General features: G+C 43.9%; 1 protein-coding gene across 1 annotated transcript in view; it reads right to left on the bottom strand.

Annotated features, from left to right (window-relative positions):
• Positions 1-9,966, bottom strand: part of LOC147454672 (40S ribosomal protein S27) — a 50,269-nt gene extending 40,303 nt beyond the window's left edge. Inside the window, exon 1 of the mRNA XM_086516540.1 lies at positions 9,659-9,966. Within this exon, the coding sequence (XP_086372666.1) occupies positions 9,659-9,857 (199 nt within the window). The 5' untranslated portion in view covers positions 9,858-9,966. The remainder of the gene's footprint in view (positions 1-9,658) is intronic.
• Positions 9,967-25,134: the final 15,168 nt, after the last annotated feature.

The following is a 25,134-nucleotide window of genomic DNA, read 5'->3' as shown; positions in this document are numbered from 1 at the left end:
CACGCCTGATGCTCTGATACCACTGTCACAAGACGGGCACCACATGCCAATAGAAAAGAACAAACTGAACAAACTTTTAGCACTTCAATAACAACTGAACTGATAGAGAGAGACGACACACGACACGAAGTGGCGGAATTCCATCCCAGAGAGTATTCGCCCCAAACTTGGCATCCCTTTCAGTATTTCTTTATATTGCATCAACACAGTACAAGCCGGTACTCCAGACTCTGCACCTTCTCCAGGAAGCATGCCAGAGAATGAGCCTTGACCTCATATTTAAAGGCCCTTGGCCTAAAAAGAAATTACAGTGAAAAGCCTTCAAACTCAAAAGCATCTGGTCCAAAAGCAAAGTCAAAAAGCTGCTAGCGCAATTTACGAAAATCCGTAGTCCTGCCACGTCAACAGCGCTTGCGTGAAAAGCGGAAATCCGTATAGTTCTGCCACGTCATCAGCCAGCATGATTTTTGGAAATCTGCCACATCATCAGCCTGCTTCGCAAGTTCTTGTGTGTATGTGAGAGTCCTACTTTATTTCCTTTATGTCACTTAGGGCCCCATCGGACGGGGTCCCCATAGGTTGGGAGGACTTCTTCTGTTACTTGTTCTTCTTAGGGTTTAGGCCCCTCGGCCGGCATCTGTAAGTTGGCTCCATTCTTCAAGGCTTTGACACATCAACAGTTTGTGACACTGTGCAGCTTGGTAGCTATAGACATCATCATCTACATGGCACTGCTAAAAGTAGTGACTCGAAACAAATCTTGGATCCTTCTCTTGCAAGTGATGTTTTTGGCTTATGCCTTGTAAGACATGAGTGATGAAGACAGGAGCGCGCCCGATGCGCGATGAAGTAAGGGTGGGAGTCCCTAAAAGGTCCGGGGTCGGGACCCGAAGATACTTCAAATAAAATTCCAGTAGGCTCTGGTTTGCTCTGTCTACTCTTTTGTAGGACCGGTATGCTTTCTAGAAAAGCGCACGCCTGATGCTTTGATACCACTGTCACAGGACGGGCACCACGTGCCAATAGAAAAGAACAGACTGAACAACTTTAAGCACTTCAAATAACAACTGAGCTGAAAAAAAGATGCACCACCCGAGACAGGGAGTGGCGAAGTTCCACCCCAAGAGAGCAATGACCCCAAATGCTGGCGCCCCTTTCGGTATTTCTTTATTATTGTTGATTCGCAATGTACAACAGCCGGGGAGCACCTCCTCTGCAATCTACGCGCTCAAGAGTGCCAGAGAAGTCCCCCAAGGCTCATATTTAAAGGCCCAAAGCCTAAAAGCATCAAATATGAAAAGCTAACCCCAAGCACGTTCCTAAAATTTCGGGATTTTCCTAAAAATCTGTCGCGAATTGCGGAGCGTCCGTACAGGTGCCACATCATCATATTTTGATGTGCAAAGTCTTCTGAGTGCGTTCTACTTTATTTTTTATGCCTTTACGTCACTTGGGCCTCATCGAACGGGGTCCCGTAAGTTGGTGGAAACTCTTCTTTTAAAATAGGCCACTCCTCAGCTTTGTAAGTCTGTAAAACTTCTTCTTCTTCTTCTTCTTCTTCTACTTCTTCTTAGGGTTTTGGCTCCTTGGCCGGGATTTGAAGGTTGGCTCCGTTCTTCAGTGGCTTGACACGTCACCAGTTTGTGACATCGGTTCCGAACCTCGAGAGTCGCATCATTCTTGTCATGCCAAGGCATGCCCAAGAGAACGTCGCAATTGCCCAACTTCATAATGGGGAAATCGGCTTTTCCATGATAATCTTGGATAGTCATTGGAAGAGCACCAATGAGCGGTACCACTTTCTGAGTTCGTCCTGTGGCTAGCTCAACTTCAATTTCTCCACCCTCCACATCATAATCAAAGTGCATCTGCTTCAAGAATTCATTGTTGATGGATGAAGTTCTCTGTAGCTCCTGAGCCAAAGAAAATTAGGGCTTTCAAACCGTTGACTTTGCCATCTGCTCGACACAATTCATTTGTACTTTCAAGGCGTATGCCATAGATGTCAGGTACTAATCCAATGGCCGGTTTAGCTCGTTTGGCTGGAGATGTTCCTAGGCTTCTGTCAACCGTCGGCGCAAATGTCGGCTCTGCTGGTTTGTCAGTGCGTTTTGGACAACAAAATAGTTATGTCCTATTTGAAAGCATCCAAAACATCGGCCTTCTTGTAGTAAGGTGTCTCGTTGTTGAAGTGTCACAAACTGATGACGTGGCATGTCCAACTTATGAACCTTTGCCGAGGGGCCTAGGTGCCAGTAATAAGAAGTGAAGAGCATGCTGACGTGGCTGTTTTACGGATTTCCGCGATTTGTGTTGGCTGCTTTTGGCAGCGCTAGCTTTTGGTAGACATTGCTTTTGAAGTTTAATGCTTTTGGGGCTCTTCTTTTAACAACCCTTGTAAAACCTTTATAAGTGACCCAAGGAGGCACACTTCTCAAAGCATCTAGACGCAGAGTCTAAGAGCGAGCACCCGCGGGCCGGTTGTGCTTTGCTCAAAGATTAATATAAAAAGAAATACCGAAAGGGGTGCCAGTCTTTGGAGCCAATATCTGTTGACACGGAACTACGCTGGGCCGTGTCAACTCTCTTTTGATTTGTGAAGTGTTTTGAAGTGAACCTCTGTTGTGTCACCGTAGAATCTTGATTTGGGGTGTCCAAGTTTGTTGCGGTGGTATCAGAGCGTGGCCGATTTCTCTTCTACCGAGAAAACCGATTCCTTTTCTCGCGACACTTATGGATTCCGAAAAGAATCAATTGACCTCTTCTGCAACCGCTAAGGCGAGAGGAGGCAACATAGAAGATTCAAACGACTTAAAAGAAGAAGAGTACGAACCACCTTGGCCTACACAATATGAACTCCAAGAGATGCAACATCGACAACAGGTTTACGAGTACACAAAGCAGATGCTTAAGTTTGCTAAAGATCCTCGGTTTGCAAATTTTTTGTCTCAGCAATCCATGGCTGAAGTGCATACTCAGTGGCAGAAAGCCACAGATCCACCAATCAAACCGACAATCAAGAAACCTCCTTCTTCGAGGATGTTTACTGAAGAAGAACTCCGTGATGCGGTCCAGGCCCAAATGAATCAGCTTCTCGACACAAAGAAGCCGTCGGAAAAGCAACTGAAGAAATGTAACAAGGGAACTAATTTCCCCGGTTACTTGGGTGAAAAATCCACTTTTGAAAACGCCAAATAGCAAAAGAAGCGTGTACACTTCAAAAAATTGCCCAGGTCGTCCTCATCTTCTAACAGCTCGGACAACTCATCTTCTTCTGACTCGAGTGATGAGGACAAAAAGGGCAAGAAATGACGGAAAGATCATATGTTTTATGCAAAAAGAAAGCACTTTTATAGAGCCAATCAATATGATTTCCTCGACGACAAGGGCAAAAAGCCCAAAGAATTCAAAGAGGGAGGACAGGCAATAAAGTTTGAGCACTTTTCAAGGTTTCGAGATACTCCCAAAGCTTTAGCCTTTGTCCAAACAGTTTGACATAGCATTTTCTGGAGGCCACTATACAGAGCATTCCAAGATTAGACGGGCGGCATCCTTTCTGAAACGCAATGCACGGACATGGTGGTCCACTCTATTGTTAAGGAAACGAGCGCCGACAAAGTGGCTGAAATTTAAGAAACTCTTTACTTCTTCATGGCTCACACAAGAATACGAACGAGACGTGATTACTTACTGGAACCATATTCGGATGATCAAGACAAAATCTTTGGATTCTTACTGTGAAAGATTTTGGGGAACTTTTCTTCCTGTTTCATCCTTTAAGAAGATCAGTTTTAAGGAGCACATTGAGCGGTTTTGTTGTGGACTTCACAAAGAAATTCAAGACTACTGTCTTGAAAGGAAGTCCGAGTCGATACAACAGTTGATGGGATATCCAATGTGAGGTGCAGCGGAAGTGTGTTAATCTTACTCAAGATGAGTGCTCCGAACTGTGCTCAAGGGTTCCTTTCACTTACGGAAGGGAGAGCCTTCCGTTCCTTTAGAGAGAGAATGCAATGATTACAAACAAAGTGAATGCTACTGTGAATGAAGGTGCTCAAACTGAGAGAGAGAGAGAGAGAGAGAGAGAGAGAGAGAGAGAGAGAAGAATACATCAAACGGTTCTCAAACCCTCCTCCACGGGCCCCCCTCTCTATGGCGAGAGAGGTCTATGTTATAGATTGCACAAATCTGGCACAATGGTCTAGATGCGATGGACTTGCCGATGATGTCGACGACAATGATGACGACCACAAGGACGGGCTGAAAACTGAAAACACTACGGCTGAACTGCTGAAATCTGCAAACTGATGACTTTCTGCTAAATACTGACACTGTGTCGGCAAGGATGGCGATGACGATGACTCGACGATGATGCGCTGAAAACGCAGATGCTGAAAACTGAAAACAGCGGGCTGAAACTATAAACGCTGGCTGACTCGACCCGTACGGCGAGGATCTGCTACGGGTAGGTGAGATCTACGAGGCTAGGGGCTAAATCTGCAATGGCTGAATGCTGAAAACTGAAAAACGCTGAAGTGCTTGGCTGATCTGGCGTCTTGAAACTACAAAACGCTAGACTTGATCTGCTACAAGAAACGCCAAAAAACGCTAGGACTGTTCTGCTGCAGAAAATGCCAGGTGATTCTTGTTGGCTGAAAACGCTAGGCTCTCTGCCGGTCTTGCTGAGCATGAGCACTGCAAGTTGCTGGAAATTCTTCTGCTTCTTCTGCTAAAAAGTGCTACTGCTAGGTTTCTTTTATAGTGCCTTAGCAATTTGCCCTGCTCACTTTTCCAACAAAAGTCACGTATTAATAAATAAGTGAAAAATGTGTGTTTTGGAAAAAAGGGTTCTGTGCACAGTAAAATGCTCATGATGGGTACTGAATGTCATGCTGATGATCATGATGAGTGCAACCAAAGGATATGCAACTAATCTAAGTGTCTGGACATGCACGGCCTGCGCAAAGGCTCACAAGGGTGCCAAAACACGTCCTAAGTTTACATGAACCCTAGACCTGAGATAGCTTGTCCACATGCACATAGGGTTAAATGTGCACGTGACATCCCCTCCTTTTCAAAGTGAGGTACTGGTACCGAGCTGTATGGCGTCGAGGGAGTGCGCCAACAACTCTGGGAATCCTGAGAAGAACTCTTCACCAGCCCACTCTGATGCGTGGGTCGTGCGATACTTGAACTTCATGAAGGTCTGCAAAGCTTGCTTCTCTAGGCCGCGCCAAAAGCGACACAAAGTAAACTGTAGCAGCTTCAATGCTCCAACTTCGGCTATGGTCGTGGGTCCACTTTCTTCAAGAATCTCTGAGGAGGAAAATTCCTTTCGACCTAAACCTATCAACTGTGGCAAATCACAACGGAAATGCCAATGCTTGATGGACAATCTTCTCCTGCTCTTTCTAAGGCTGTGTCATGCCAAGGAAGAAATATGTAAAAGCGATAGACAAAACGCACAATCGCGAAACAATGTGAATTCCTTGAATGAAAACTTTTTCTCTTTTCAAGAGTGATCTGCATACATCCGTGCTCATCCATGAGGGAAGCATGTGCATCGTACAATACGGCATGCCTATGAAAAGGGAACATATAAAGATGCTGACGAAAATACAAGAAATCGTCACGAATGAGAAACTCGAACAATGAGTGACTAATCATGCGAACACACAATACTTCCTGAGTGATATCTTTGGACCTCGACTCGAGAGCAAAGATCAATTCTTCGTGATTGATCGTATCTGCAATGAGATTAGCTTCACTAGAAAAATCATCATGCAAAAAATGTGTGTCGTGCTTTGGAGAAGAAAGGACTGAGAGAGTCTCCTTCTCCTGTTTCTTTTCAACCTTCGCCTGCACATTAGAAATGAGAGGTAAAGAATGGAGATCCCCTCACCACGAATGATAATAGGAGTCACTTTTGGCATTTAGTGTGAGCGTATTGTCGGCCCAATCAATGAGAGGGTTATGCTCACGAAACCATCTAATGCCCAAAATAATATCACATACTGAGAGAGGAGACACTACAAATTTTCTACGGAAGGATGCTTGCTGAATAGTGAATAACACATCAAGGCACTCTCGTGTAATGAGAGAGTCCATACCGGGAGCGAAGCCCGACACCTCGAGAGTTGTCGTCTGGCTAACCTCCAAGCGGGCTCTTTCGACAAGAGGCACCAATCATATCATGCATACTGCCTGAATCAAACAAGATCACCATGCGTTGACCATTCACATGACCATAACACTTCATCAAAGACTCATCAACCAGAGGATCATGAGAAACTTGGGACACACTAGTGTTCTCATTTATGGCATTAACAAAGGATGTCGCCAGCTTTTGGGTCAGTTGCTTTTGGGTTTCAAGCTTTTCATATAAACGGCTTTTCAAGGCTAAGGGCCTTTAAATAAGTGCAGAGGGCTCAAACTCCGGCACGCTTCAATGAGAAGGTGCAGAGCGCGAGTACCGACATTGTACTGAGTTCAAGTAATATAAAGAAATACCGAAAGGGGCGCCAAGCTTTGGGGCCAATACTCTTTGGGGTGGAATTCCGCCACTCCGTGTCGTGTGTGCTCTCTCTCTCTCTCTCTCTCTCTCTCTTTCAGTTTCGGTTGTTATTGAAGTGTAAAAAGTCTGTTCAGTCTCTTCTTTTCTATTGGCACGTGGTACCCATCTTGTGACAGGTCCCAAAGACTATCGCCCCTTCCAGTATTTCTTTCTTTTTTATTTCACAAAGTATAACTCCCCAAGGGTCCTCTCATATCAGACTCCACATCCAAATGCTTTGCAGAATGAGAAGCCCAAGGGTCTTTATAAACAGTACAAGGGATGCACAAAAGCAGAGCCCCTAAAAGCTTCGATACTAAAAGCACAACACCCAAAAGCCTCTACTCCCAAAAATCCCCACGTTAAACTGCAAAAATTTATCAGCGCAAATTACGAAAATCCGTACAATCCTGCCACGTCAGCACAATGCAAAACACGAAATTCCGTACAGTCTTGCCACATTAGTAGTCTGTACCACTCTGCCACGTCAACAATCAACGTGAATTACGGAAGTGGGGTGTAACAAACTTGGACACTCCAAGTCAAGAATCAACCGCGACAGCACCAAATAACCACTTCAAAACAATTCACAGATCACAATAGATTTGCACTGGCCCGACGGAGTTCCGTGCCTAGAGATATTGGCCCCAAAGACTGGCGCCCCTTTCGGTATTTCTTTTTGTATTAATCAATCATCAAAGTACAAGAGAGCGGTTAGGGTTTCACTCTCAGACTCTGCGTCCAGATGCTCTGAGAAGTGAGGCCCTCACCACTAATTTAAAGGTTACAAGGGATGCCCAAAAGCAGAGCCCCAAAAGCTTTTAAAATCAAAAGCATCAGTTCTCTCTCTCTCTTGAGAGTCTTTTCTCTTTTTTTATAAAAAAAAACAACAGCAAAATTCGCGTCGCTCATCATTTTCCCAAAAAAAAAAAAAAAAAAATTATTTTTTTTTTAATATTCCGCCTCCGCGATTTCCGGAATTTAGGGTTTTTGGCAAAAATTAGGGTTTGCAGGAATCTTAGGGTTTCTGGCAGAAATTAGGGTTTCTGCTGTCCGCCACGTCATCACTTTGTGACATGGGGTCTAGAGTTCAAGTTTTTGATTTTTTAGGGTTAGGCCACTCGGCCAATACTCCATAAGTTCTTTATGGTCAGTGGGTTAGGATTTTAAAAACCTATCCCCTGTTCACGTCCCATCGGCCACAACTCTTCAAGTTGTTTTGGGTTCAGTTTCCCTTCCAATTGGGCGCCCACGTCATCACTTTGTGACAAGTGAAAATCTAGACTTTACACTTCAACAACGTGGGCTTCATAGTACAAGAGATGGTTCCTTCTATTTCCTTGTAGAAAGAGAATTAGAGATGTGCAAAGAGAGAGGAGGAGAATGACACTTGAAAGGATCCCAATCAACACTCTCAAGGACCCTCCAGTGGTAATTGCTTTAGACTGCGTAAATGGATTGTAGACATAAGCAATAAGCAATACCTCAATGCAGACTCTACTGACTTGATGGGGAATGTCGCCGAGGTAACTCTTCAAAATGAAGCACCTCCAAGCTGATTTGATGCACCTTTGGAACCATCATTATGAGGAATTGTTGACCGCCACCAAGAAGTAGATCTAGGGCTGATTTGCGCTCCCGATGTGAGGAATCCAGAACTGAAAGCTAGCTGCAAAAACGCAGATCTGGCTGCAGCAACGCAGCCGATCCATCGTGTAAAGCAAGGCTGAAAACGCAGATGATGATGATGTTGATGATAGACAGCAATGGGAGCACTCGATGCGGCAAGGGAATGGCCGAGAAGAGGCTGATCTGCTGCTAACTGGAAACGTTGGACTGATTTGCGATCGTGGGAGAAAATCGCTAAGAGCATGCAAAAACGCTAGGGCTAGATCTGACGTTGGCTCCTCTCTCCCAAAACGATGGCTCTACTGCTCCCTTCATAGGCCCAGTTACTTGTTATAAACTTTTTAAGACTTAGGTAGGGCAAGTTTGAAAGACAAAGTTATAAAGAAAAATTATTACAATGTTTATTAATAAACTTGACTTTGACAAAGACTCTGGGTAAAACTGTCACAAGTTTGCCTACCCAGGAATCTGATTGACATGGAGAATGGCTCGTTGAATTCCTCTAACCTAAAACTACATGCACGTCATGCCAAATGCCCACCGAAGTGTAACAACCTCTATCAAAACACTTGTACAATCCATTTATGCAAGAGGGTTCCAAAATCGGAAAGGTTAATCTAATGGACTCGTCCGAACATGCATGTCCTACGAACAAGCTCACAAAATTGCCGTACTAATCCTCCTAGGATTCTAGACGCTCATGTCTAGGGATAGGTGCAAAATTGGCTTTGGAAGTCAATGAAGCATGTCCACATGGCACACAAAGCCATGTACACGTGACATCCCTTGTCACCACGCCTTCCACAGCACTCTTGACACACTAATCATCTTGGCTAAAATCTTATATACCAAAGGGAGAAGGGTGATCAAACCTCCACTCCTGCTAATAAGTGTTGCTTCCTCTCTTGGAAATTGGGAATAAGAGATATGAGGCAAAACACGTAGACTCAGGCATACATCCAGATGTAAATATATCCTAACAACCTCTCAACAAACGCCCACACAAAGCATCCCAATGTGTCAAGAAGAAGCCTCGAGTGAGCCCAGCCCCCCCCCCCCCCCCCAAAGGAGATATGCTCTCCATTGAAAGAGTCTCCATACACAATAATACTCTGCTCAAAAATTGTCTGTGTTCCAAACTAGACCTTTTCCGGTAATCCTTCACGCTACGATTTTGTAAGCTAGTATATATAAGTTCCGTAGGCATACAAAATCACTTTCAAAGCTAAAACAAGAAGGTCCCTCCTGTGTGTAGCAAAAACCATTCACTTTCTTCGAGAGGTTTGTTCAATGATCTTTGATTCATCTTCTCAGCCTGCCCCAGTTACTCTAAAATGGAAACAAAGGCACCCTGGAACGTACGAAACACAAACACACACACAAGCCCCAAACAAAAGGTAACAACATCGAAGATGTTGCACAGAAACATGCACAGATATATGTATCCTTAAAAGAGACAGAAAGGGGAAGTCTTACCTGTAATTTCACATGGAGAGGGTTCTGCAGGGGGGACCAAGACAAGCTTCGTGGAGGAGTGAGGAAAAGAGGAGATAATGGGCTCGTGGGTTTCAGGATCTAGAAATACAACCGACACGCAGGATTCTAAGGAGCCCTTGAGAACGGTCCAGCTACTCTCCACCACAACCTCCATACCCTCACCAGCATCGTCACCCATTTCACTCCGCTCTGTCACGAGCACCAACAAGGCGTAGAAGGCCGAGGGCGATCTCCTGCTCCTATGTTCAGCTGCTTTTGTTGTTCGACACTAACCTTGCAAACATATAGTATAGGTTAGTAAACATATAGTATACAGAGGTTAAACTTACAAATTGCAAATTCTTGGTGAGCCAAAGGCTCTCTTTGTCGCACAGGCCACCACGTGGCAGGATTATTTTATTTTTGGGAAAATTACCACAATACCCTCTAATTTGAGGAAATTCCCAAAATACCCCTCAAATTTCAAAAATTCCCAAAATACCCCCGATATTTTGTCATAAATTCCCAAAATGCTCTTCAAATTTTAAAAAATTCCCAAAATACCCCTGGTTGTGAGAGTAAATTTCTCGAAAAAATAAATTTTTTTGCAGGTCTTCGCAAGAAGAGTGATTGTCTATCGTACAAGATGCTAAAACTACAATTTGAGTTGGTTACCTAGGCTTTGGAGATGAATTGCTTCATTATTTTTAGACATAATTGCCTTTTTTGCGATGGTAATCCGTGACAAATTACATGCTGAGCACTCAAAAACGGATCTCAATTGTCAAAAACAAATGAAGAATAGGAAATCTTGAACAATCCAACCAAAATAGATACAAGGGTATTTTGGGAATTTCCTCAAATTAGAGGGGTATTTTGGTAATTTTCCCTTTCTTTTTTTTTTAACAGCGACGCTGCAATAAATAAAAGCAGCGCCATGAAAAGCTTCTAATTACATGCGCTGTCTGCAGCACCGAAAATCAGCGCTCGTATATAAACTAATAATAACCACCGAACGAAAAAAAACAGTTACAAACTAACTCAAAGCAAGAATCCGCAACAAATGTCGCAGTAAATAAGGCAACAATTTGGACATTTGCAGAGGCAGGTTCGCAGACGTGTTGTAGTTCGGAAATTCGCAGAGGCACTAGTTCGCAGTTTCTCTGCAGGTTTGCGTCTAATAGAGAGAGAGAATTTGCAGCATTTAACAAGTAAAAATAGGCATCGACTGTAATCACCCGTAACTCTTTATGTGGCAGACCTTCCACATAGAATATAAAATTAGATTTGTTTCTCTCTAAGCTTAATCAATATGCTACATCTCTTGCATTTATCCAGATGCATGTTTTGTGTCTGGCAAGGAGAACATAAGACGTTTCAATTGCACAAGCGCGACTCTAGCTCGACAACACTGCAAGGTTTGTTATCTGCATTCAACTCCCCATGACTCCGTGTTTGCTTGGCGCAACACATAAACGCTACGGGGCAAGGCACGGCCTTCGTTTCTTATAATTTTTGGAGAGACCACAGTGCCAGCTCTCCACCATCCTTTTGTATGGCACTCTACATGACATGCACTATATACTTCGGAATTTCAATATGTAACCTTCCATTGCATGACGTAATGTTTAACTATTCACATTCCTTTCTTGTAGCTTGACTCAAATATCGTCTTGTGGAGTGGACAACTGAAAAGCGCCAGTACAACATTGCAGGTCAGTATAGCACTTCATTTCATGTTGCAGTTTATTAACGCTTTATCCATTTGCTTATTTTAGAATTCCGAACATTACTTTGTTCGGTTCAGTTTACTTGCACGTTGTTTTAAAAACCATACATTCGATGCCGATCAAGATCTGCATATGTTAGCTATGCACACAACTCTTTACATACAATTGCTAGCCAATGTGTCCGGTGTATTAAAGTAGTAAATGCATAGGTAGTGAATACATGTAGTGTATTACAGTAGTAAATGCACCTTGTGCATCTTTACTTTAGACCTAAACAATTGATGCCATACTGTATATGTCCTCGTTTCTCCCATACTATGCGTCTGTATGAAGTTCTCAAGGACTACAAGCTTACAATCCAAGCTTCAAGAAGCCAGGGAGCGAATTGCAGCCAAGTTGAAACTAGCTCACCATCCATATGCTAGGTCGTGGTTTGAAGTTATTGCACTGTATAAAGATTGGAGCATACGATGTGACATCGTTGCTCGCAATCTAGCAATCTGTCCCTCTTGCACGGTGGCAGACCTCACATATAGCGACAAACAAGGTCATGAAACAAATGGAATAGACACTCCTTCTGCACTCACTTTAGTATTATTGTTGGGCACTTTGGAACATGCAGAAGTCAAATACTCATGGACGGCTCGTACTTCTTGTAAAACAACTAATTCCCATCAAAGATATGTTGTCATCTATGCACCTGACTACATACAATGTATTCTCTCTGCACGACAACTACATACACAATTGCTTAGCATTATAGACATATCGATCAGTGTGACAAAAACCACATATGCAATAGCACGAGGATTACTAGAGCGGAGTTCATTGCTAGATAACCCACTGATATCTTGGTCAAGTGATGCTAGTCTACACTCTACAAATCATGAATTGTCCCACCTCAACCATTTCAAATGTCCTAGCTTTCAACATCAACAACAATCCCATATTGCAGAGATATAAATCCATGGCTGAATGACCACACAAAATAATAGAATTGTGCATATTGTTTGAAGAGGTTCTAGGCAAAATGATTCGTCACCATTCAGAGGTACAACCCTTTGACCTCATGGAGCAGGCCCAAAATGAAAACAGCTTCTCGATTTTGGAGACATTGGTTGAGCCATCAAGATGGCACGCATATACCACATCCAACACACATGAAGTTTGTTCCATATAGCTTCGCAATGGAGCTATTCTTATCAATTGTGTTGCTTCCTTCATGTACAATGGCTTGCCAAGCTGGATGTTAGATTTCAAAGACATCACAATAGAGTCCGTCCTTTTTTCATTCTTTTTTCCTTATGGACATGGTTAGTACAATGGACAGATTCGATTCAGTGACTACATTCGAATGAGAATCCACACCCTATGTAATGGAAATGGCCTATGAACTTTGAGAATAACAGAATTAGGAGGATTAAAGAGAGCAGTTTTGTGAGACTACTTTGAGAACATAGAGAGTGAACTTAATTGATGGTAGCAACATAATCATAGTACTTAATTAACTTGGCATGAACAATACTTTTGCAAGAGAGAGAGTTTAGAAAACTTGACAATAGTTGAGAACCGGATTTATGTGGAGCCTAACCCCCCTCCAATAGACTTTTGTATTATAAATTCTTCCATCAAGAGAGACTTGGTACAATACAATCTTTGTGTTCCTTATGACCTAGGTGTTCATGCATCATGAGCATAACATAGACTTTGTAAAAAGCATTAACTATCCCCAACATCCTTTTTCGATGCCATAACACAGAACGCAGAAGGCCAACTTACATGTATCATTGTTCTCATTCATTGTACCGAGAAAAGATGACGCTTCATTGAACGAAGCATAAATGAACTTCGGTCAATGGCACATGGTTCCACAAATCCACATTCCCCTTGACACTTGCATATGCCATGACTAGACACAAGGCACATGGCGTAACAATTTGCAATAAAGTTCTTCTTATCTTCAGAGATGCATTTGCATTGGGGCTTGCATATGTCATGTTGTCACGAATCACGGACTGTCGAAATCCCCAAATTCTCAACCTACCAACTCTTGATATTATTTTGTCTTCTATACTATAGTGACCAGTCTAGACTCTACCATCAAAAAGACAGAAAAATGGGAATACACTATATAATACAATAAACTTTAGTCTATTGCCCAATGGCAAGATGCCACTAGAAAAAAAAAAAAAAAAAAAAAAAGGTTGTGAAAGGGGGGGGAAAAAAAAACGTACATTATCTATCCGTACGTACGGAACCGTACCGTAACATACTGATCCGTACGTACGTACCGATGCAACCTTGCATACATATGTGAGCATTTGTGTTGCATTGTGATGTGCCAACTACTGAATATTCCTAATTTGATGAGATTGCCTGGGTATGTAATTCTAGTGCATCAAGACACTTGTGGAAGATCAGTGCGGTCTAGGTGTGATGGCTAATTTTACTACGCTGGAATATCAAGAGTTCCGATCTGGACGAAAGGAGAAGGTAACTCCTTGATCAAAAGAGCCGAAAGGAGAAGCTAACTCCTTAGCAAAAAGAGCAAATTGATTGTGCCTCGGAATAAATTTTTGAGCTAACTTGAGTTGTTTTGTAGATATGCTGTAATCGCGGACGATTACTCTCTTTCAAGAAGGGGAGATGTCACAAACTGCTGACGTGTCACAGCCCTGAAGAATGGAGCCAACTTACAGATGCCGATCGAGGGGGGCCTAAACCCTAAGAAGAACAAGTAGCAGAAGAAGTCCTCCCAACTATGGGGACCCCGTTCGATGGGGCCCCAAGTGACATAAAGGAAATAAAGCAGGACTCTCACACACACACACACACAAGAACTTGCGAAGCAGGTTGATCACGTGGCAAGTTTTTTTGAAAATCACGTTGGTTGATGACGTGGCAGAACTGTACGGATTTTCGCTTTTCAAGCTGGCGGTGCTGACGTGGCAGGTCTGTACGGATTTTCGTACATTGCGCTGACAGCTTTTTGGCTTTGCTTTGGACCAGATGCTTTTGAGTTTGAAGGCTTTTCACTGTAATTGCTTTTTAGGCCAAGGCCTTTAAATATGAGGTTAGGGCTCATTCTCTGGCATGCTTCCTGGAGAAGGTGCAGAGTGCAGAGTCTGGAGTACCGGTTTGTATTGTGTTGATGCAATATAAAGAAATACCGAAAGGGGCGCCAAGGCTTGGGGCCAATACTCTCTGGGGTGGAATTCCGTTGTCACAAAGTGATGACGTGGCGGACAACAAAAACCCTAATTTCTACCAAAAACCCTAAAATTCTTACAAACCCTAATTTTTGCCAAAAACCCTATTTTTCGGAAATCGCGAAGGTTTTTTTTTTTTTTTTTTGAAATGATGAGCGACGCGAATTTTGCTTTTTTTTTTATAAAAAAAGAAAAGACTCTCTAAAGAGAGAGAGAGGACTACTGCTTTTGATTTTAAAAGCTTTTGGGGCTCTGCTTTTGGGCATCCCTTGTAACCTTTAAATAAGTGGTGAGTGTCTCACTTCTGAGAGCATCTAGACGCAGAGTCTAAGAGTGAAACCCTAACCGCTCTCTTGTACTTTGATGATTGATTAGTACAAAAAGAAATACCGAAAGGGGCGCTAGTCTTTGGGGCCAATATCTCTAGGCACGGAACTCCACCGGGCCAGTGCAAATCTATTGTGATCTGTGAATTGTTTTGAAGTGGTTATTTGGTGCTGTCGCGGTTGATTCTTGACTTGGAGTGTCCAAGTCTGTTACAGTGGTATCAAAGCAAGGCCGATTTCTCTTCTACGGGAAATCCGATCCTCGATTTTTTTTTTCCGCGGCACCTATGGCTTCAGACAATGATCAGTCGACTCCCTCTGCATCTGGAGATGCGGGCTGGGATCACAACGAAGATTCAGACAGAGAGTATGGCCCGCCTAGGCCTACTCAGGCAGAGCAGCGAGAGATGGAGAGGAGTGTCGTCAATTGATTGGCGATGCAACAAAGATGATGCTCAATTTTGCCAAGGACCCGAAGATGGCAAAATATATGTCCTAAAAAGGCACAGAAAGAACAGAATGATAAAGACGACGATAGGCCTGAGAGTTCAAGAGCAGCTGAGGAATGTGGCCGAAAAGGCAGATAGAAAAGCAGAACTGGTGCCACATGGCGTGGGACTGAACCGAATTAAATGAATGAAAGTACAAACTTTGCCGCTTTTGGGGCAAAGTAAAGGATCAGGAAGCTCTTTTGAAGGAGCCAAGGCAAACTTCTTTTCACTTGGAATTGGCGGCTCGATTTGGAAATATGCCCAACAGACTGACGCCACAGGCGGTGGTAGTTCGACTGGCACCCGGATGGGATGTCGCCATTACACGAGCATTGGCAAACTTTGTTTGCAATGACAGGGGTGTTCAGGGCACGCGAGTGACGTTCTACTCAGGATCCCTTGATACCACAAGAACTACGCCGTGGTTGACTATCGGGCCGAGAAAGCGACTTTGATAAATGAAGGGATTAGAGATTGTACTTGATGAACTTCAGTTTCTTACTCATTCTTTTGGGAGAGATTGAACGCTGGATAAAGGTTGAATATGTTTTGACCTGATCAAAAGAACGCTAAGATTTTTCTCCACACTCATGCCGATTGCTTTTCAGAGGGCTTGAAGATCAAACCATTGATCTGATACCTGGAAGCACGCCACCGAATCGGCCACCTTATCGTGTGAGCCGAGTACAGAATGAAAAGATTATGAACCAAGTGAAAGACCTCTTGGAAAAGGATCTTGTCCAGCCTAGTACTTCACCGTATTGCTCTCCAGTGTTGTTGTTTTGAAGAAAGACGGATCTTGGAGATTGTGCATCGATTATAGCTGTCACCAGCGTGTGACTACTATCTATCCTTTTTGTTGATTTCTTTCTTATTATCTATTTACTTTCACTTTTTGGAAACACCCCTCGGGAAATCTAACTGCCCTGCATTGCATAGCTAGTGTGGAACTGTCCAGAGGGAGTCCAGGCCTGAGGGCAAGAGAGCACTAAGGTTGGACAAGGACTATGGTTAGCCAAGTGGGGTCATTGACTAGCCAAAGTGGAATCCTTTGCTACAGAGGCTACATTTCAGTTTGGATGTGGCCACAGTGTACAAAGAGGGTCGGATGACCTAGAAAGATACAATGGCAGCATCTCCTAAAATTTAGGGAACTGCTATTTTGGGACCTGAAAATGTGTTGGCGTCATTACCTCCGGAATGACAAAGGGAACATTTTCTTACTCTGTCGTGTGAAGTCAACTGGGCAACCGGTTGGAAGATTTTTAGGCGGCAACCCCGAAACGGGGAAATGCTTGTAAATGTGCCAAGTGGCACCTTCTGGTGCACTTTCCTCATGCAACAAGAAGTGGCGCTGAATTTGAAGGAGAGAGAGAGCCTCATTTTCAGATTTTGTCACAGGTTAAGAGCTATGGAGTGCTTGCTTTCCTCCTATGTACAGTGCGGTGCCAGGAGTGATGCCCTGCACGCTACGCACTGCCCTCTCTCTCTCCCCTTTGGCAGTATGTTATGCCTCTCTAGTGGGCTCTTCATTTGACCAATGTACAGTGTGTGTGGGTTCATGCGCGATTGCCGAGGCAAGAGCCTCTTGCACAGGTACTGGATTAGCTAGCGGCTAATCCCCCGCAGGTACAGGTGAATTCGGAGAGGTTTCACGCCAGATTTCTCGTCCGATTCAAAGGGCAAGTAGCCCTACAGGTGCGGGAGCTCGAGGACTTGCTACGGATGCGACCGGCACGCGAAACGGAGCCCGAGACAGTAAATTACAGCCTGCTGTGTATTTTTGCAGGTTTAGGGTTTTGGCCCTAAACGGACCCTAATACCCCCAGGAGGTTCGGGGACGCAAGGGGACCGCTGTACAAGTGATCTGGCGCATTTTCAGGGGCTGAAAACAGAGAATTCAGCGTGCTGCAGATTCTCGCCAGGTTCTGCGAAGTGCGTATGCCGTATGCGTCGGGAAAGTCATCCAATGCGTGGGAATACTGACTGTGAAGGGTTCTAGTACAGTTATGTTGCCGAAATCGGGCTGGAACAGTGGAAATTCAGCCGAGTTTGTGCGGGGCAGCTTGTAGGGAACCACAACGTTTATTCCCTCTTTTGAACAATAAAGAAATACCGAAAGGGGCGCCTAAGTTAGGGGCCAATCTGGTGTCCGTCTACTCATACAGGTGCAATATAGCAGCCTGTATCCCTCTCCCCTTTGTTGTGTCTTGAAAGTACAGGTAAAATAGACGACTAATAATGGGTGAAAGCTAAATCAAGGTTTAAAGTAAAGTCTACCGCCCTTTTTGGATTGAACAGGCCGGTTTCAATAGCACTCTCAACGAAATCACCATCAAGAACAGATTTCCGATTCCTAGGATCGATGATATACTTGACAGGTTACAGGGATCCTTGTGCTTTAGCAGGATTGACTTGAAGAGTGGATATCATCAGATCAGGATAGCGCCAAGAGATGTCTACAAGACGGCTATTCGGACGACTTTTGGGTTATTTGAGTTTTTGGTGATACCTTTTGGCTTAACCAATGCTCCTGCCACATTTAACCGGATGATGGATAGGATTTTTCGAGAGTACAGGCTATTTGTTGGCACTTTCTTTGACGACATCATTGTTTTCTCCAAGAATGAGGCAGAACACAGAGATCATCTGCTTCAAGTCTTTCAGGCATTACGAGATCACACGTTAGTGATTAATGCAAAGAAAAGTGAATTTTTCCTACCAGAGATACACTTTTTGGGACACATTGTGTCAGCAGCAGGAGTGCAAATGGACCTGGCCAAGATAGAGACTATCCGTGATTGGCTCGATTTGAGGAATGTCCATGAAGTTTGAAGCTTCTTGGGATTGTGTTCGTAATACAGGCGGTTCATACGAAAGTTTGCTGAGGTTGCTTCCCTTTGCATACCTTCACACAGAAAGGAGTACCTTTTTCGTGGGGACCCACAGAGGTGACTGCCTTTTAGACTCTGAAAGAGAAATTGACTACGGGACCTATTTTGACTTTGCTGGACTTGCAGAAGTCATTTGAAGTATATTGTGATGCTTGTGGTCGTAGTCTGGGTGCGGTCTTGATGCAAGAAGGCCATGTCATAGCTTACGAGAGCCGTTTGTTCTCTAGGCCGGAGATGACATCACAGATTTACGAGAAAGAGCTTTTGGCGGTTATCCATGCTCTTACTCAGTGGCGGCATTACCTACTCGGAGCGGATTTTACTGTCTTTACAGATCATCAGAGTTTGCGCTACTTCTTGTCACAGAAGCAGCTTTCGGAAAAGCAGATGCGGTGGACGAACATCTTGTCATAGTTCCACTTCCAGATTGTCCATGTGCAAGGACAGAAGAATGTGGTGGCAGATGCTTTGTCTCGGAAACCGTTGGTTTTGGCTATTTTCGCGACACATCGTATGATCTTCGAGGATATGGTCGATCAGTATGCCACAGATACAGATTTTGCAGATATTTTCACACGGATACGGGATGGGGAGGCAAGTAGTAGCGGGATACTCCCTTCGGGAAGGCTACTTGATGAAAAAGACTATGTTGTGCGTTACACAGCCGTTGAGGGAAAAGGTTATGACTGATTGCCACTGTCCACCTTTTACGGGTCACCGCGGCATTGCTACCACCATGAAAGGGGGTAGAGAGAGATTTCTTTTGGCGGAGATTGAAGAAGGATGTGGAAGAGTTTGTGCGCAGTTGCTTGGTATGCCAGAAGGTCAAGTTTGACAGGCATAAGGCACAGGGATTGTTACAACCATACCCACCCGCCCCTCGGAAAATATTGAAATGGATTTCATTTTTTTGGATCTCCCGAGAATACAGAATGATCACGATGATTTTCCGATTACATGGCACGCCTGAGACGATTGTCTCCGACAGAGACCCCAGATTTATGAGTTTGTTTTTGGAAGGCAATTTGAGAGAACATTGGCACGCGGTTGAAGTTCTCGTCATCGTTCCACTTGCAGACTGACGGGCAATCTGAGATTGCCAATTCAGTGATTTTAGATTTATTGAAGTCTTGTATCTCGCATCAGAAGACTCAATAGGAAAAGAACTTACCTTTGGTGGAATTTGCCTACAATAACACGATACACTCTTCGACGGGGAAGACGCCATGAGAGATTGTTGAAACTGCCGCGAAGGTTCCATCCTTCCTGAGCACGAAAGATTAGAAATTTGAAGCGGATGAATATTCGCGAGATTTGGATACGGCTTTTGCCAAGGTTCGCGAGACTTTACAGAAGTCTCAAGAACGATAGAAAAAGGCAGCGGATCGCCATCGTCGCGACTGGAAACCGAAGGAGGATGATTGGGTGCTCTTACTTTTGAGAAGGCACGCCTAAGAAAGAAACAGGGAAAGGAGAGGCTTTTTCCAAAGCTTAGTATGTGATACTACGGACCTTTCCAGATTACTGACAAGATAAATGATGTCTCCTTCCGATTGAAATTGCTAGATACTTGGAGGATTCACAATGCATTGCATGTGAGTCTCTTGAACCCTGTTAAGGGTGATGTGCCTAATGATGGGGAGCCTGATGAGCAACCCAAAGTGGAAGAAAACGAGGAGATCCTTGTTCCTGAACAGATTTTGGCACATAATGATACGAAGAAAGGTAAAGTCTGAAGGCGGTTCTTGGTTAAGTTCAAGAACTTTCCTGCATTTGATGCAAAGTGGATGGAGGAGGAGGACCTAGCAGGTACTCCTCGGATTGTGAAACTTTACCTCGATGTTTTGGTTTAGCATAGTCTACTCCAAACGAAACCCAGAAACTCAGCTTGGCCGAAGATCTGGTGCAGTGGGATGCACAAGAGGGGAGTTACTCCGCTCCTTTGTCAACAGATGCCTCGATTTTGATACTAAAGTCACTGATGTCTCTTTCAGCTTCAGGGATATTGAGAGCTGACAGTATTCTGCTGGATGACTTTATGAAATGGAATTCCTGATTATGATACTGATTTGTTCTCGACTTCTTGTGAGTGCAGGAACTGATAGCCGAAATGACTGCAACATTTTGGTCTGATTGATCTCGAATAGACATGGTTGCAATAGGGGTTAGTCAATCGGACATCGATGAGGTCCCGATTGGACTTAGATGTGATTGCTAGCTACATTGCCGATAAATCATGGTCTAGGATCCGAATGAATGTTGAATGTCATGTGATGTCCTGTGATGTCTGGTGATGTCCTGTGGTGTCGTGTGATGTGACTGTCGATTTTGTACATGTGCTAGATGTGCGTTCCTAGTACGTAGGTACTAACAGTCAGTGTCTGCTAAGACGGTTTATGGCTTTTGTCGGTTTTGCAGGCGTAATCGCGGTCGATTACAATGCTTTCAAGAGGGGGGTATGTCACAAAGTGATGACGTGGCGGACAACAGAAACCCTAAAATTCCTGCAAACCCTAATTTCTGCGAGAGAACCCTAATTACCGGAAATTGCAGAGGTTCTTATTATTATTTTTTTTTGAAATAATGAGCGACGCGAATTTTGCTTTTTTTTATAAAAAAAGAGAAAAGACTCTCTAAGAGAGAGAGAGAACTGATGCTTTTGATTTTAAAAGCTTTTGGGGCTTGCTTTTGGGCATCCCTTGTAACCTTTAAATTAGTGGTGAGGGCCTCACTTCTTAGAGCATCTGGACGCAGAGTCTGAGAGTGAAACCCTAACCGCTCTCTTGTACTTCGATGATTGATTAATACAAAAAGAAATACCGAAAGGGGCGCCAGTCTTTGGGGCCAATATCTCTAGGCAGGGAACTCCGCCGGGCCAGTGCAAATCAATTGTGATCTGTGAATTGTTTTGAAGTGGTTATTTGGTGCTGTCGCGGTTGATTCTTGACTCGGAGTGTCCAAGTCTGTTACATCCGCCACTCCGTGTCGCGTTGTCGTCTCTCTCTCTCTCAATTCAGTTTTTATTGAAGTGCTAAAAGTCTGTTCAGCGCGGTTCTTTTCTATTGGCACGTGGTGCCTGTCTTGTGATACACACTCCAAGGACTTGGCAAGCTTTCAAGAAAATTTCTGTCCGAAGTTATATGGTCTCTGACATCTTCCTTCAAAGTGCAACTTCTGGCAGAGTGGGGTATCCTGAAATGCTTGCCATGGAAACCTAGCAGATTATAACTTGAAATTCTAGACATCTCTTAGCAGGTGTCTCTTGTTGATAACCTCGGAGGTCCGGTGTGACTGCTATGTCTTGGGACTACCATCACCGCCACAGGAACACTGGCTGTCCAAGAGCTTATGGACCATGGTGCGGTCACTATTGCTAGGTTGGCTTTATCTGACAGAAAAATAATTCTAAATGAAGTGCTGGTTTATAAGTGAGAGGGTTTTCTCGCTTGGAATACCAAGGAAAAATACTTGTAAATAAATTATTGGAATTTTAAGCGAGCGGGTTTTTCTCACTGGAGACATCCGAGTACAGAGTATTCCTAGTGTGTCATTCAGAGTGATGACGGGAGCATTGTGAACAGGAATATGTGTAAGGCCACAAGGAACGGGTACTTCTGATGCGTCACATCGGATGGGTGATAGGGAGCATCGGAAAGAAGTATCCGACCATCCGGGAACGGACATCTCTAATGCATCATAGGATGGGTGACAGAGCATCGCGAAGGAGATTGTATCGTAAGTTCGGTAGGAAAGGACTAGGTGATCGGTATTCCTGATGCGTCACAAGGTGAGTGACGGGGTGCATCGGAAAGGGGATATCTATAGTCAATTCCGAATTGTGTTAGAATTGTGCACACGGAAAAGCAAGCACTTGAATGAAGATGGGTTCAGAGGAAACTTTGAGGGAAAAAACAGATGCTTTTTGAGAAAGCGGGATTGCTTTTCGGGAAAGCAGATGCTTTCCCGCGAGGAAGTCTATGTCTGCATTGCAACTGTGCATGTGATTGTATCTAGGGACGCTTGGGAAGTGCTCTGAAAGCATTGTTTTTAACTAATAAGGTTTTATTGAGTTTCTGGGCAAATTCAGTCTACTTTTAAAATACGTTGGCCGCCCACTTAATAAGTAGGCAGCCACCTGGAAAATAAAGTAGCAAAAACCAGCCAGCGATTTCTCTCTCTTTTTCTGGCAGAATAGCGGAAAAAAAAAAGGAAAAAAAAAAAAAAGAAAAAAAGCGAAATACGGCCGCGATCTCTACGCAAGGAGCCAATGCTCTGCTATCTTTGCCGTGGCCATGTAGCTATAAAAGCATCACACGCCCTCTCCCAGAGGGAAGACCAGTTTTTGCAAGGAGAAGATGTTTGCTACAGATTTCAGCCACAAGAAGACGTTGCCGGTGATGCCCATGGCTGCCCCAAGTGTACCAGATGTCGCTAGGACCAATGCGCGAGTTGAAAGTTCCCTCACGAAGAAGTGCCTACGGAGTGTGTTTCCATCGCAACAAGCTGCTGTTTTTCTCTGTTTCCAGCCCATACACGTCGTAGACGGGGCTGATTTACGAGAAGGAACCCGAGAATACACCTCTTTGGTGCGTAGGAGTGGAAGAGAGGATTTTCTATGTAGAGATCTGTATACAGACTTGGACACTCCAAGTCAAGAATCTACCGCGACAAGCCCCAAATAACCACTTCAAAAACAATTCACAGCTCACAATTTATTCGACACCGGCCCGGCGGAGGTCCGTGCCTAGAGATATTGGCCCCAAAGACTGGCGCCCCTTTCGGTATTTCTTTTTGTATTAATCTGTGTTCAAAGTACAAGGGTGCGGGCATGCGCTCACACTCAGACTCTGCGTCCAGATCCTCTGAGTTGTGAGTGGCCTATCCACTTATTTAAAGAGTACAAGGGTTGCTAAAAGCAGAGCCCGAAAAGCTAAAGCTAAAAATAGAAAGCTCAAAAGCTTTGTAAAATAAAGCAGAGCATCTCTCTCTCTCTCTCTTCTCTCTCTCTCTCTCTCTTCTCTCTCTCTCGCTTAATAAAATAAAGCAAAAAGGCTTTCTCTCTCTCCAATTGTGTGGAAAAAGCAATGCCCAAAAAGCTATGCCCAAAACTACCGCTAAACTGCCTCTTGAGAAATCCACCGCAAATCACCAAGGCGTCCGTGCAGCTGCCATGTGTTAGCCCTGCATCGTCAACAAATTAGGGTTTTTGATTTTCTGCAGTTTGGGTAAGGGTTTGAACAAATTAGGGTTTTTGATTTTCTGCAAGTTAGGGTTAGGGTTTTAGAAAATTAGGGATACTTGCAGAGGGACAGCACGTCATCACTTTGGACATGGAGAGTTAGCACTCCTTGAATATATCTCTCACTATCGGGACGTTATCCTCAAGTTGGAAGGCTTGGATACCTTTCAACAAGTACGAGGGTTCATACGAGGTCTGACACCCGAGCTTAAGAAGTATGTCAAGACCCAAGACCCTAAAACACTTGAGGAAGCCATAGTGAAAGCACATATTCATGATGACCCTGATGAGAAGAAAACACATAATAGTACGTGCCTGCTAGTATACATGGTAATACACGCACTCAGTATGGGCACAATAAAAGAAAATTTCTAGTTGCTAATTCAGATGCATCTAAAAAACCCAAGGGGTCCAGGGGTCCTCTCTCTCCTCTGGATTTTGATAAAGCAAAGAAAGAGAAGTTATGTTTTCAATGTTTAGGAAGAGGTCATGGCAAAAAGGATTGTCCCAAGGGGAAATCTGCTGCTCAGGGGAAGGAGAAATCAGTGCACACGGTGCAACTACTGCCTCTTGAGTCTTCCTCAAAATTCTCCACAGTGGAAGTAACACACACTGAGGTGGTGCATGAATGCTGTCTCACAGCTTCCATGTGGCAACAAACCTTTGGACCACATGAGTTAGTACGTATGCACCGATATCTGTAAGGGCACAAGGTGTGCATCTTGGTAGATGACGGTCACCTGCTCACAATTTCATGAATTATAGATTGGCGAAACAGTTCAAACTGCCTCAAACTCCGAGTACCCACCGTTACAAGGTAGCACTGATGAATGGACATGATACTGGAATATGGGATACTCAATGCCGAGTTGTTCCATTGGAAGTACAAGGATACTCTACTTGTTTGGATTTTCAGGTTATGAACATGGAAAGGGCTGATGTGGTTCTTGGTATGGAGTGGTTGCACATCCTAGGACCATCACTGAAGCGTAGCTATGAGCACAACAGCTTGATGTTTGAATCCCATGGCGCACATGTGTTGTTGTTAGGAGAAAAAGATATACCTTCATCACCACTGAATTGTACCGCTGAGCTTATGCAGCTCGTTTCTGATAATGAAATAGATCAGGTTTTCTTGTGTTACTCACTGTCTCATTTTCTTTCTAACATTGAGTCTGTTGAACATTCATCAACGCCGTATGCTTCTCTCTCCTCTATTCCACCAATTGCTAATTCTAAACAAGCAAACGTTGCTAGTCAATTACAAAAATTATTAAAGGAATTTCAAGATGTATTTCCTAATGATTTGCCATAAGGATTACCGCCGACACGATCAGTACAACATAGCATTGACGTGGCTACATGCTGTAAACCTGTTAGTAAACCACCTTACCGTATGAGTTAGTGAGTGGCTGCTGAGGTGGAACGTCAGCTTGCTGACTACCTTAGCAGACGGTTTATACAACCCAATTCTTCACCATGGGCTTCGCCTATCCTTTTAGTGAAGAAAAAGGACGGCAGTATGTGCATGTGCATAGACTACAGGGGCTTAAATGCGGCTACAGTTAAGAACAAATACCCATTGCC

The sequence above is a fragment of the Adiantum capillus-veneris genome, chromosome 7 (genome assembly GCF_014529385.1).
Source record: "Adiantum capillus-veneris isolate H3 chromosome 7, ASM1452938v2, whole genome shotgun sequence".
In the NCBI taxonomy this organism is placed as follows: Eukaryota; Viridiplantae; Streptophyta; class Polypodiopsida; order Polypodiales; family Pteridaceae; genus Adiantum; species Adiantum capillus-veneris.
The sequence above is the reverse complement of the archived record's forward strand: the minus strand, read 5'-3'. Positions and strand labels throughout refer to the sequence as shown.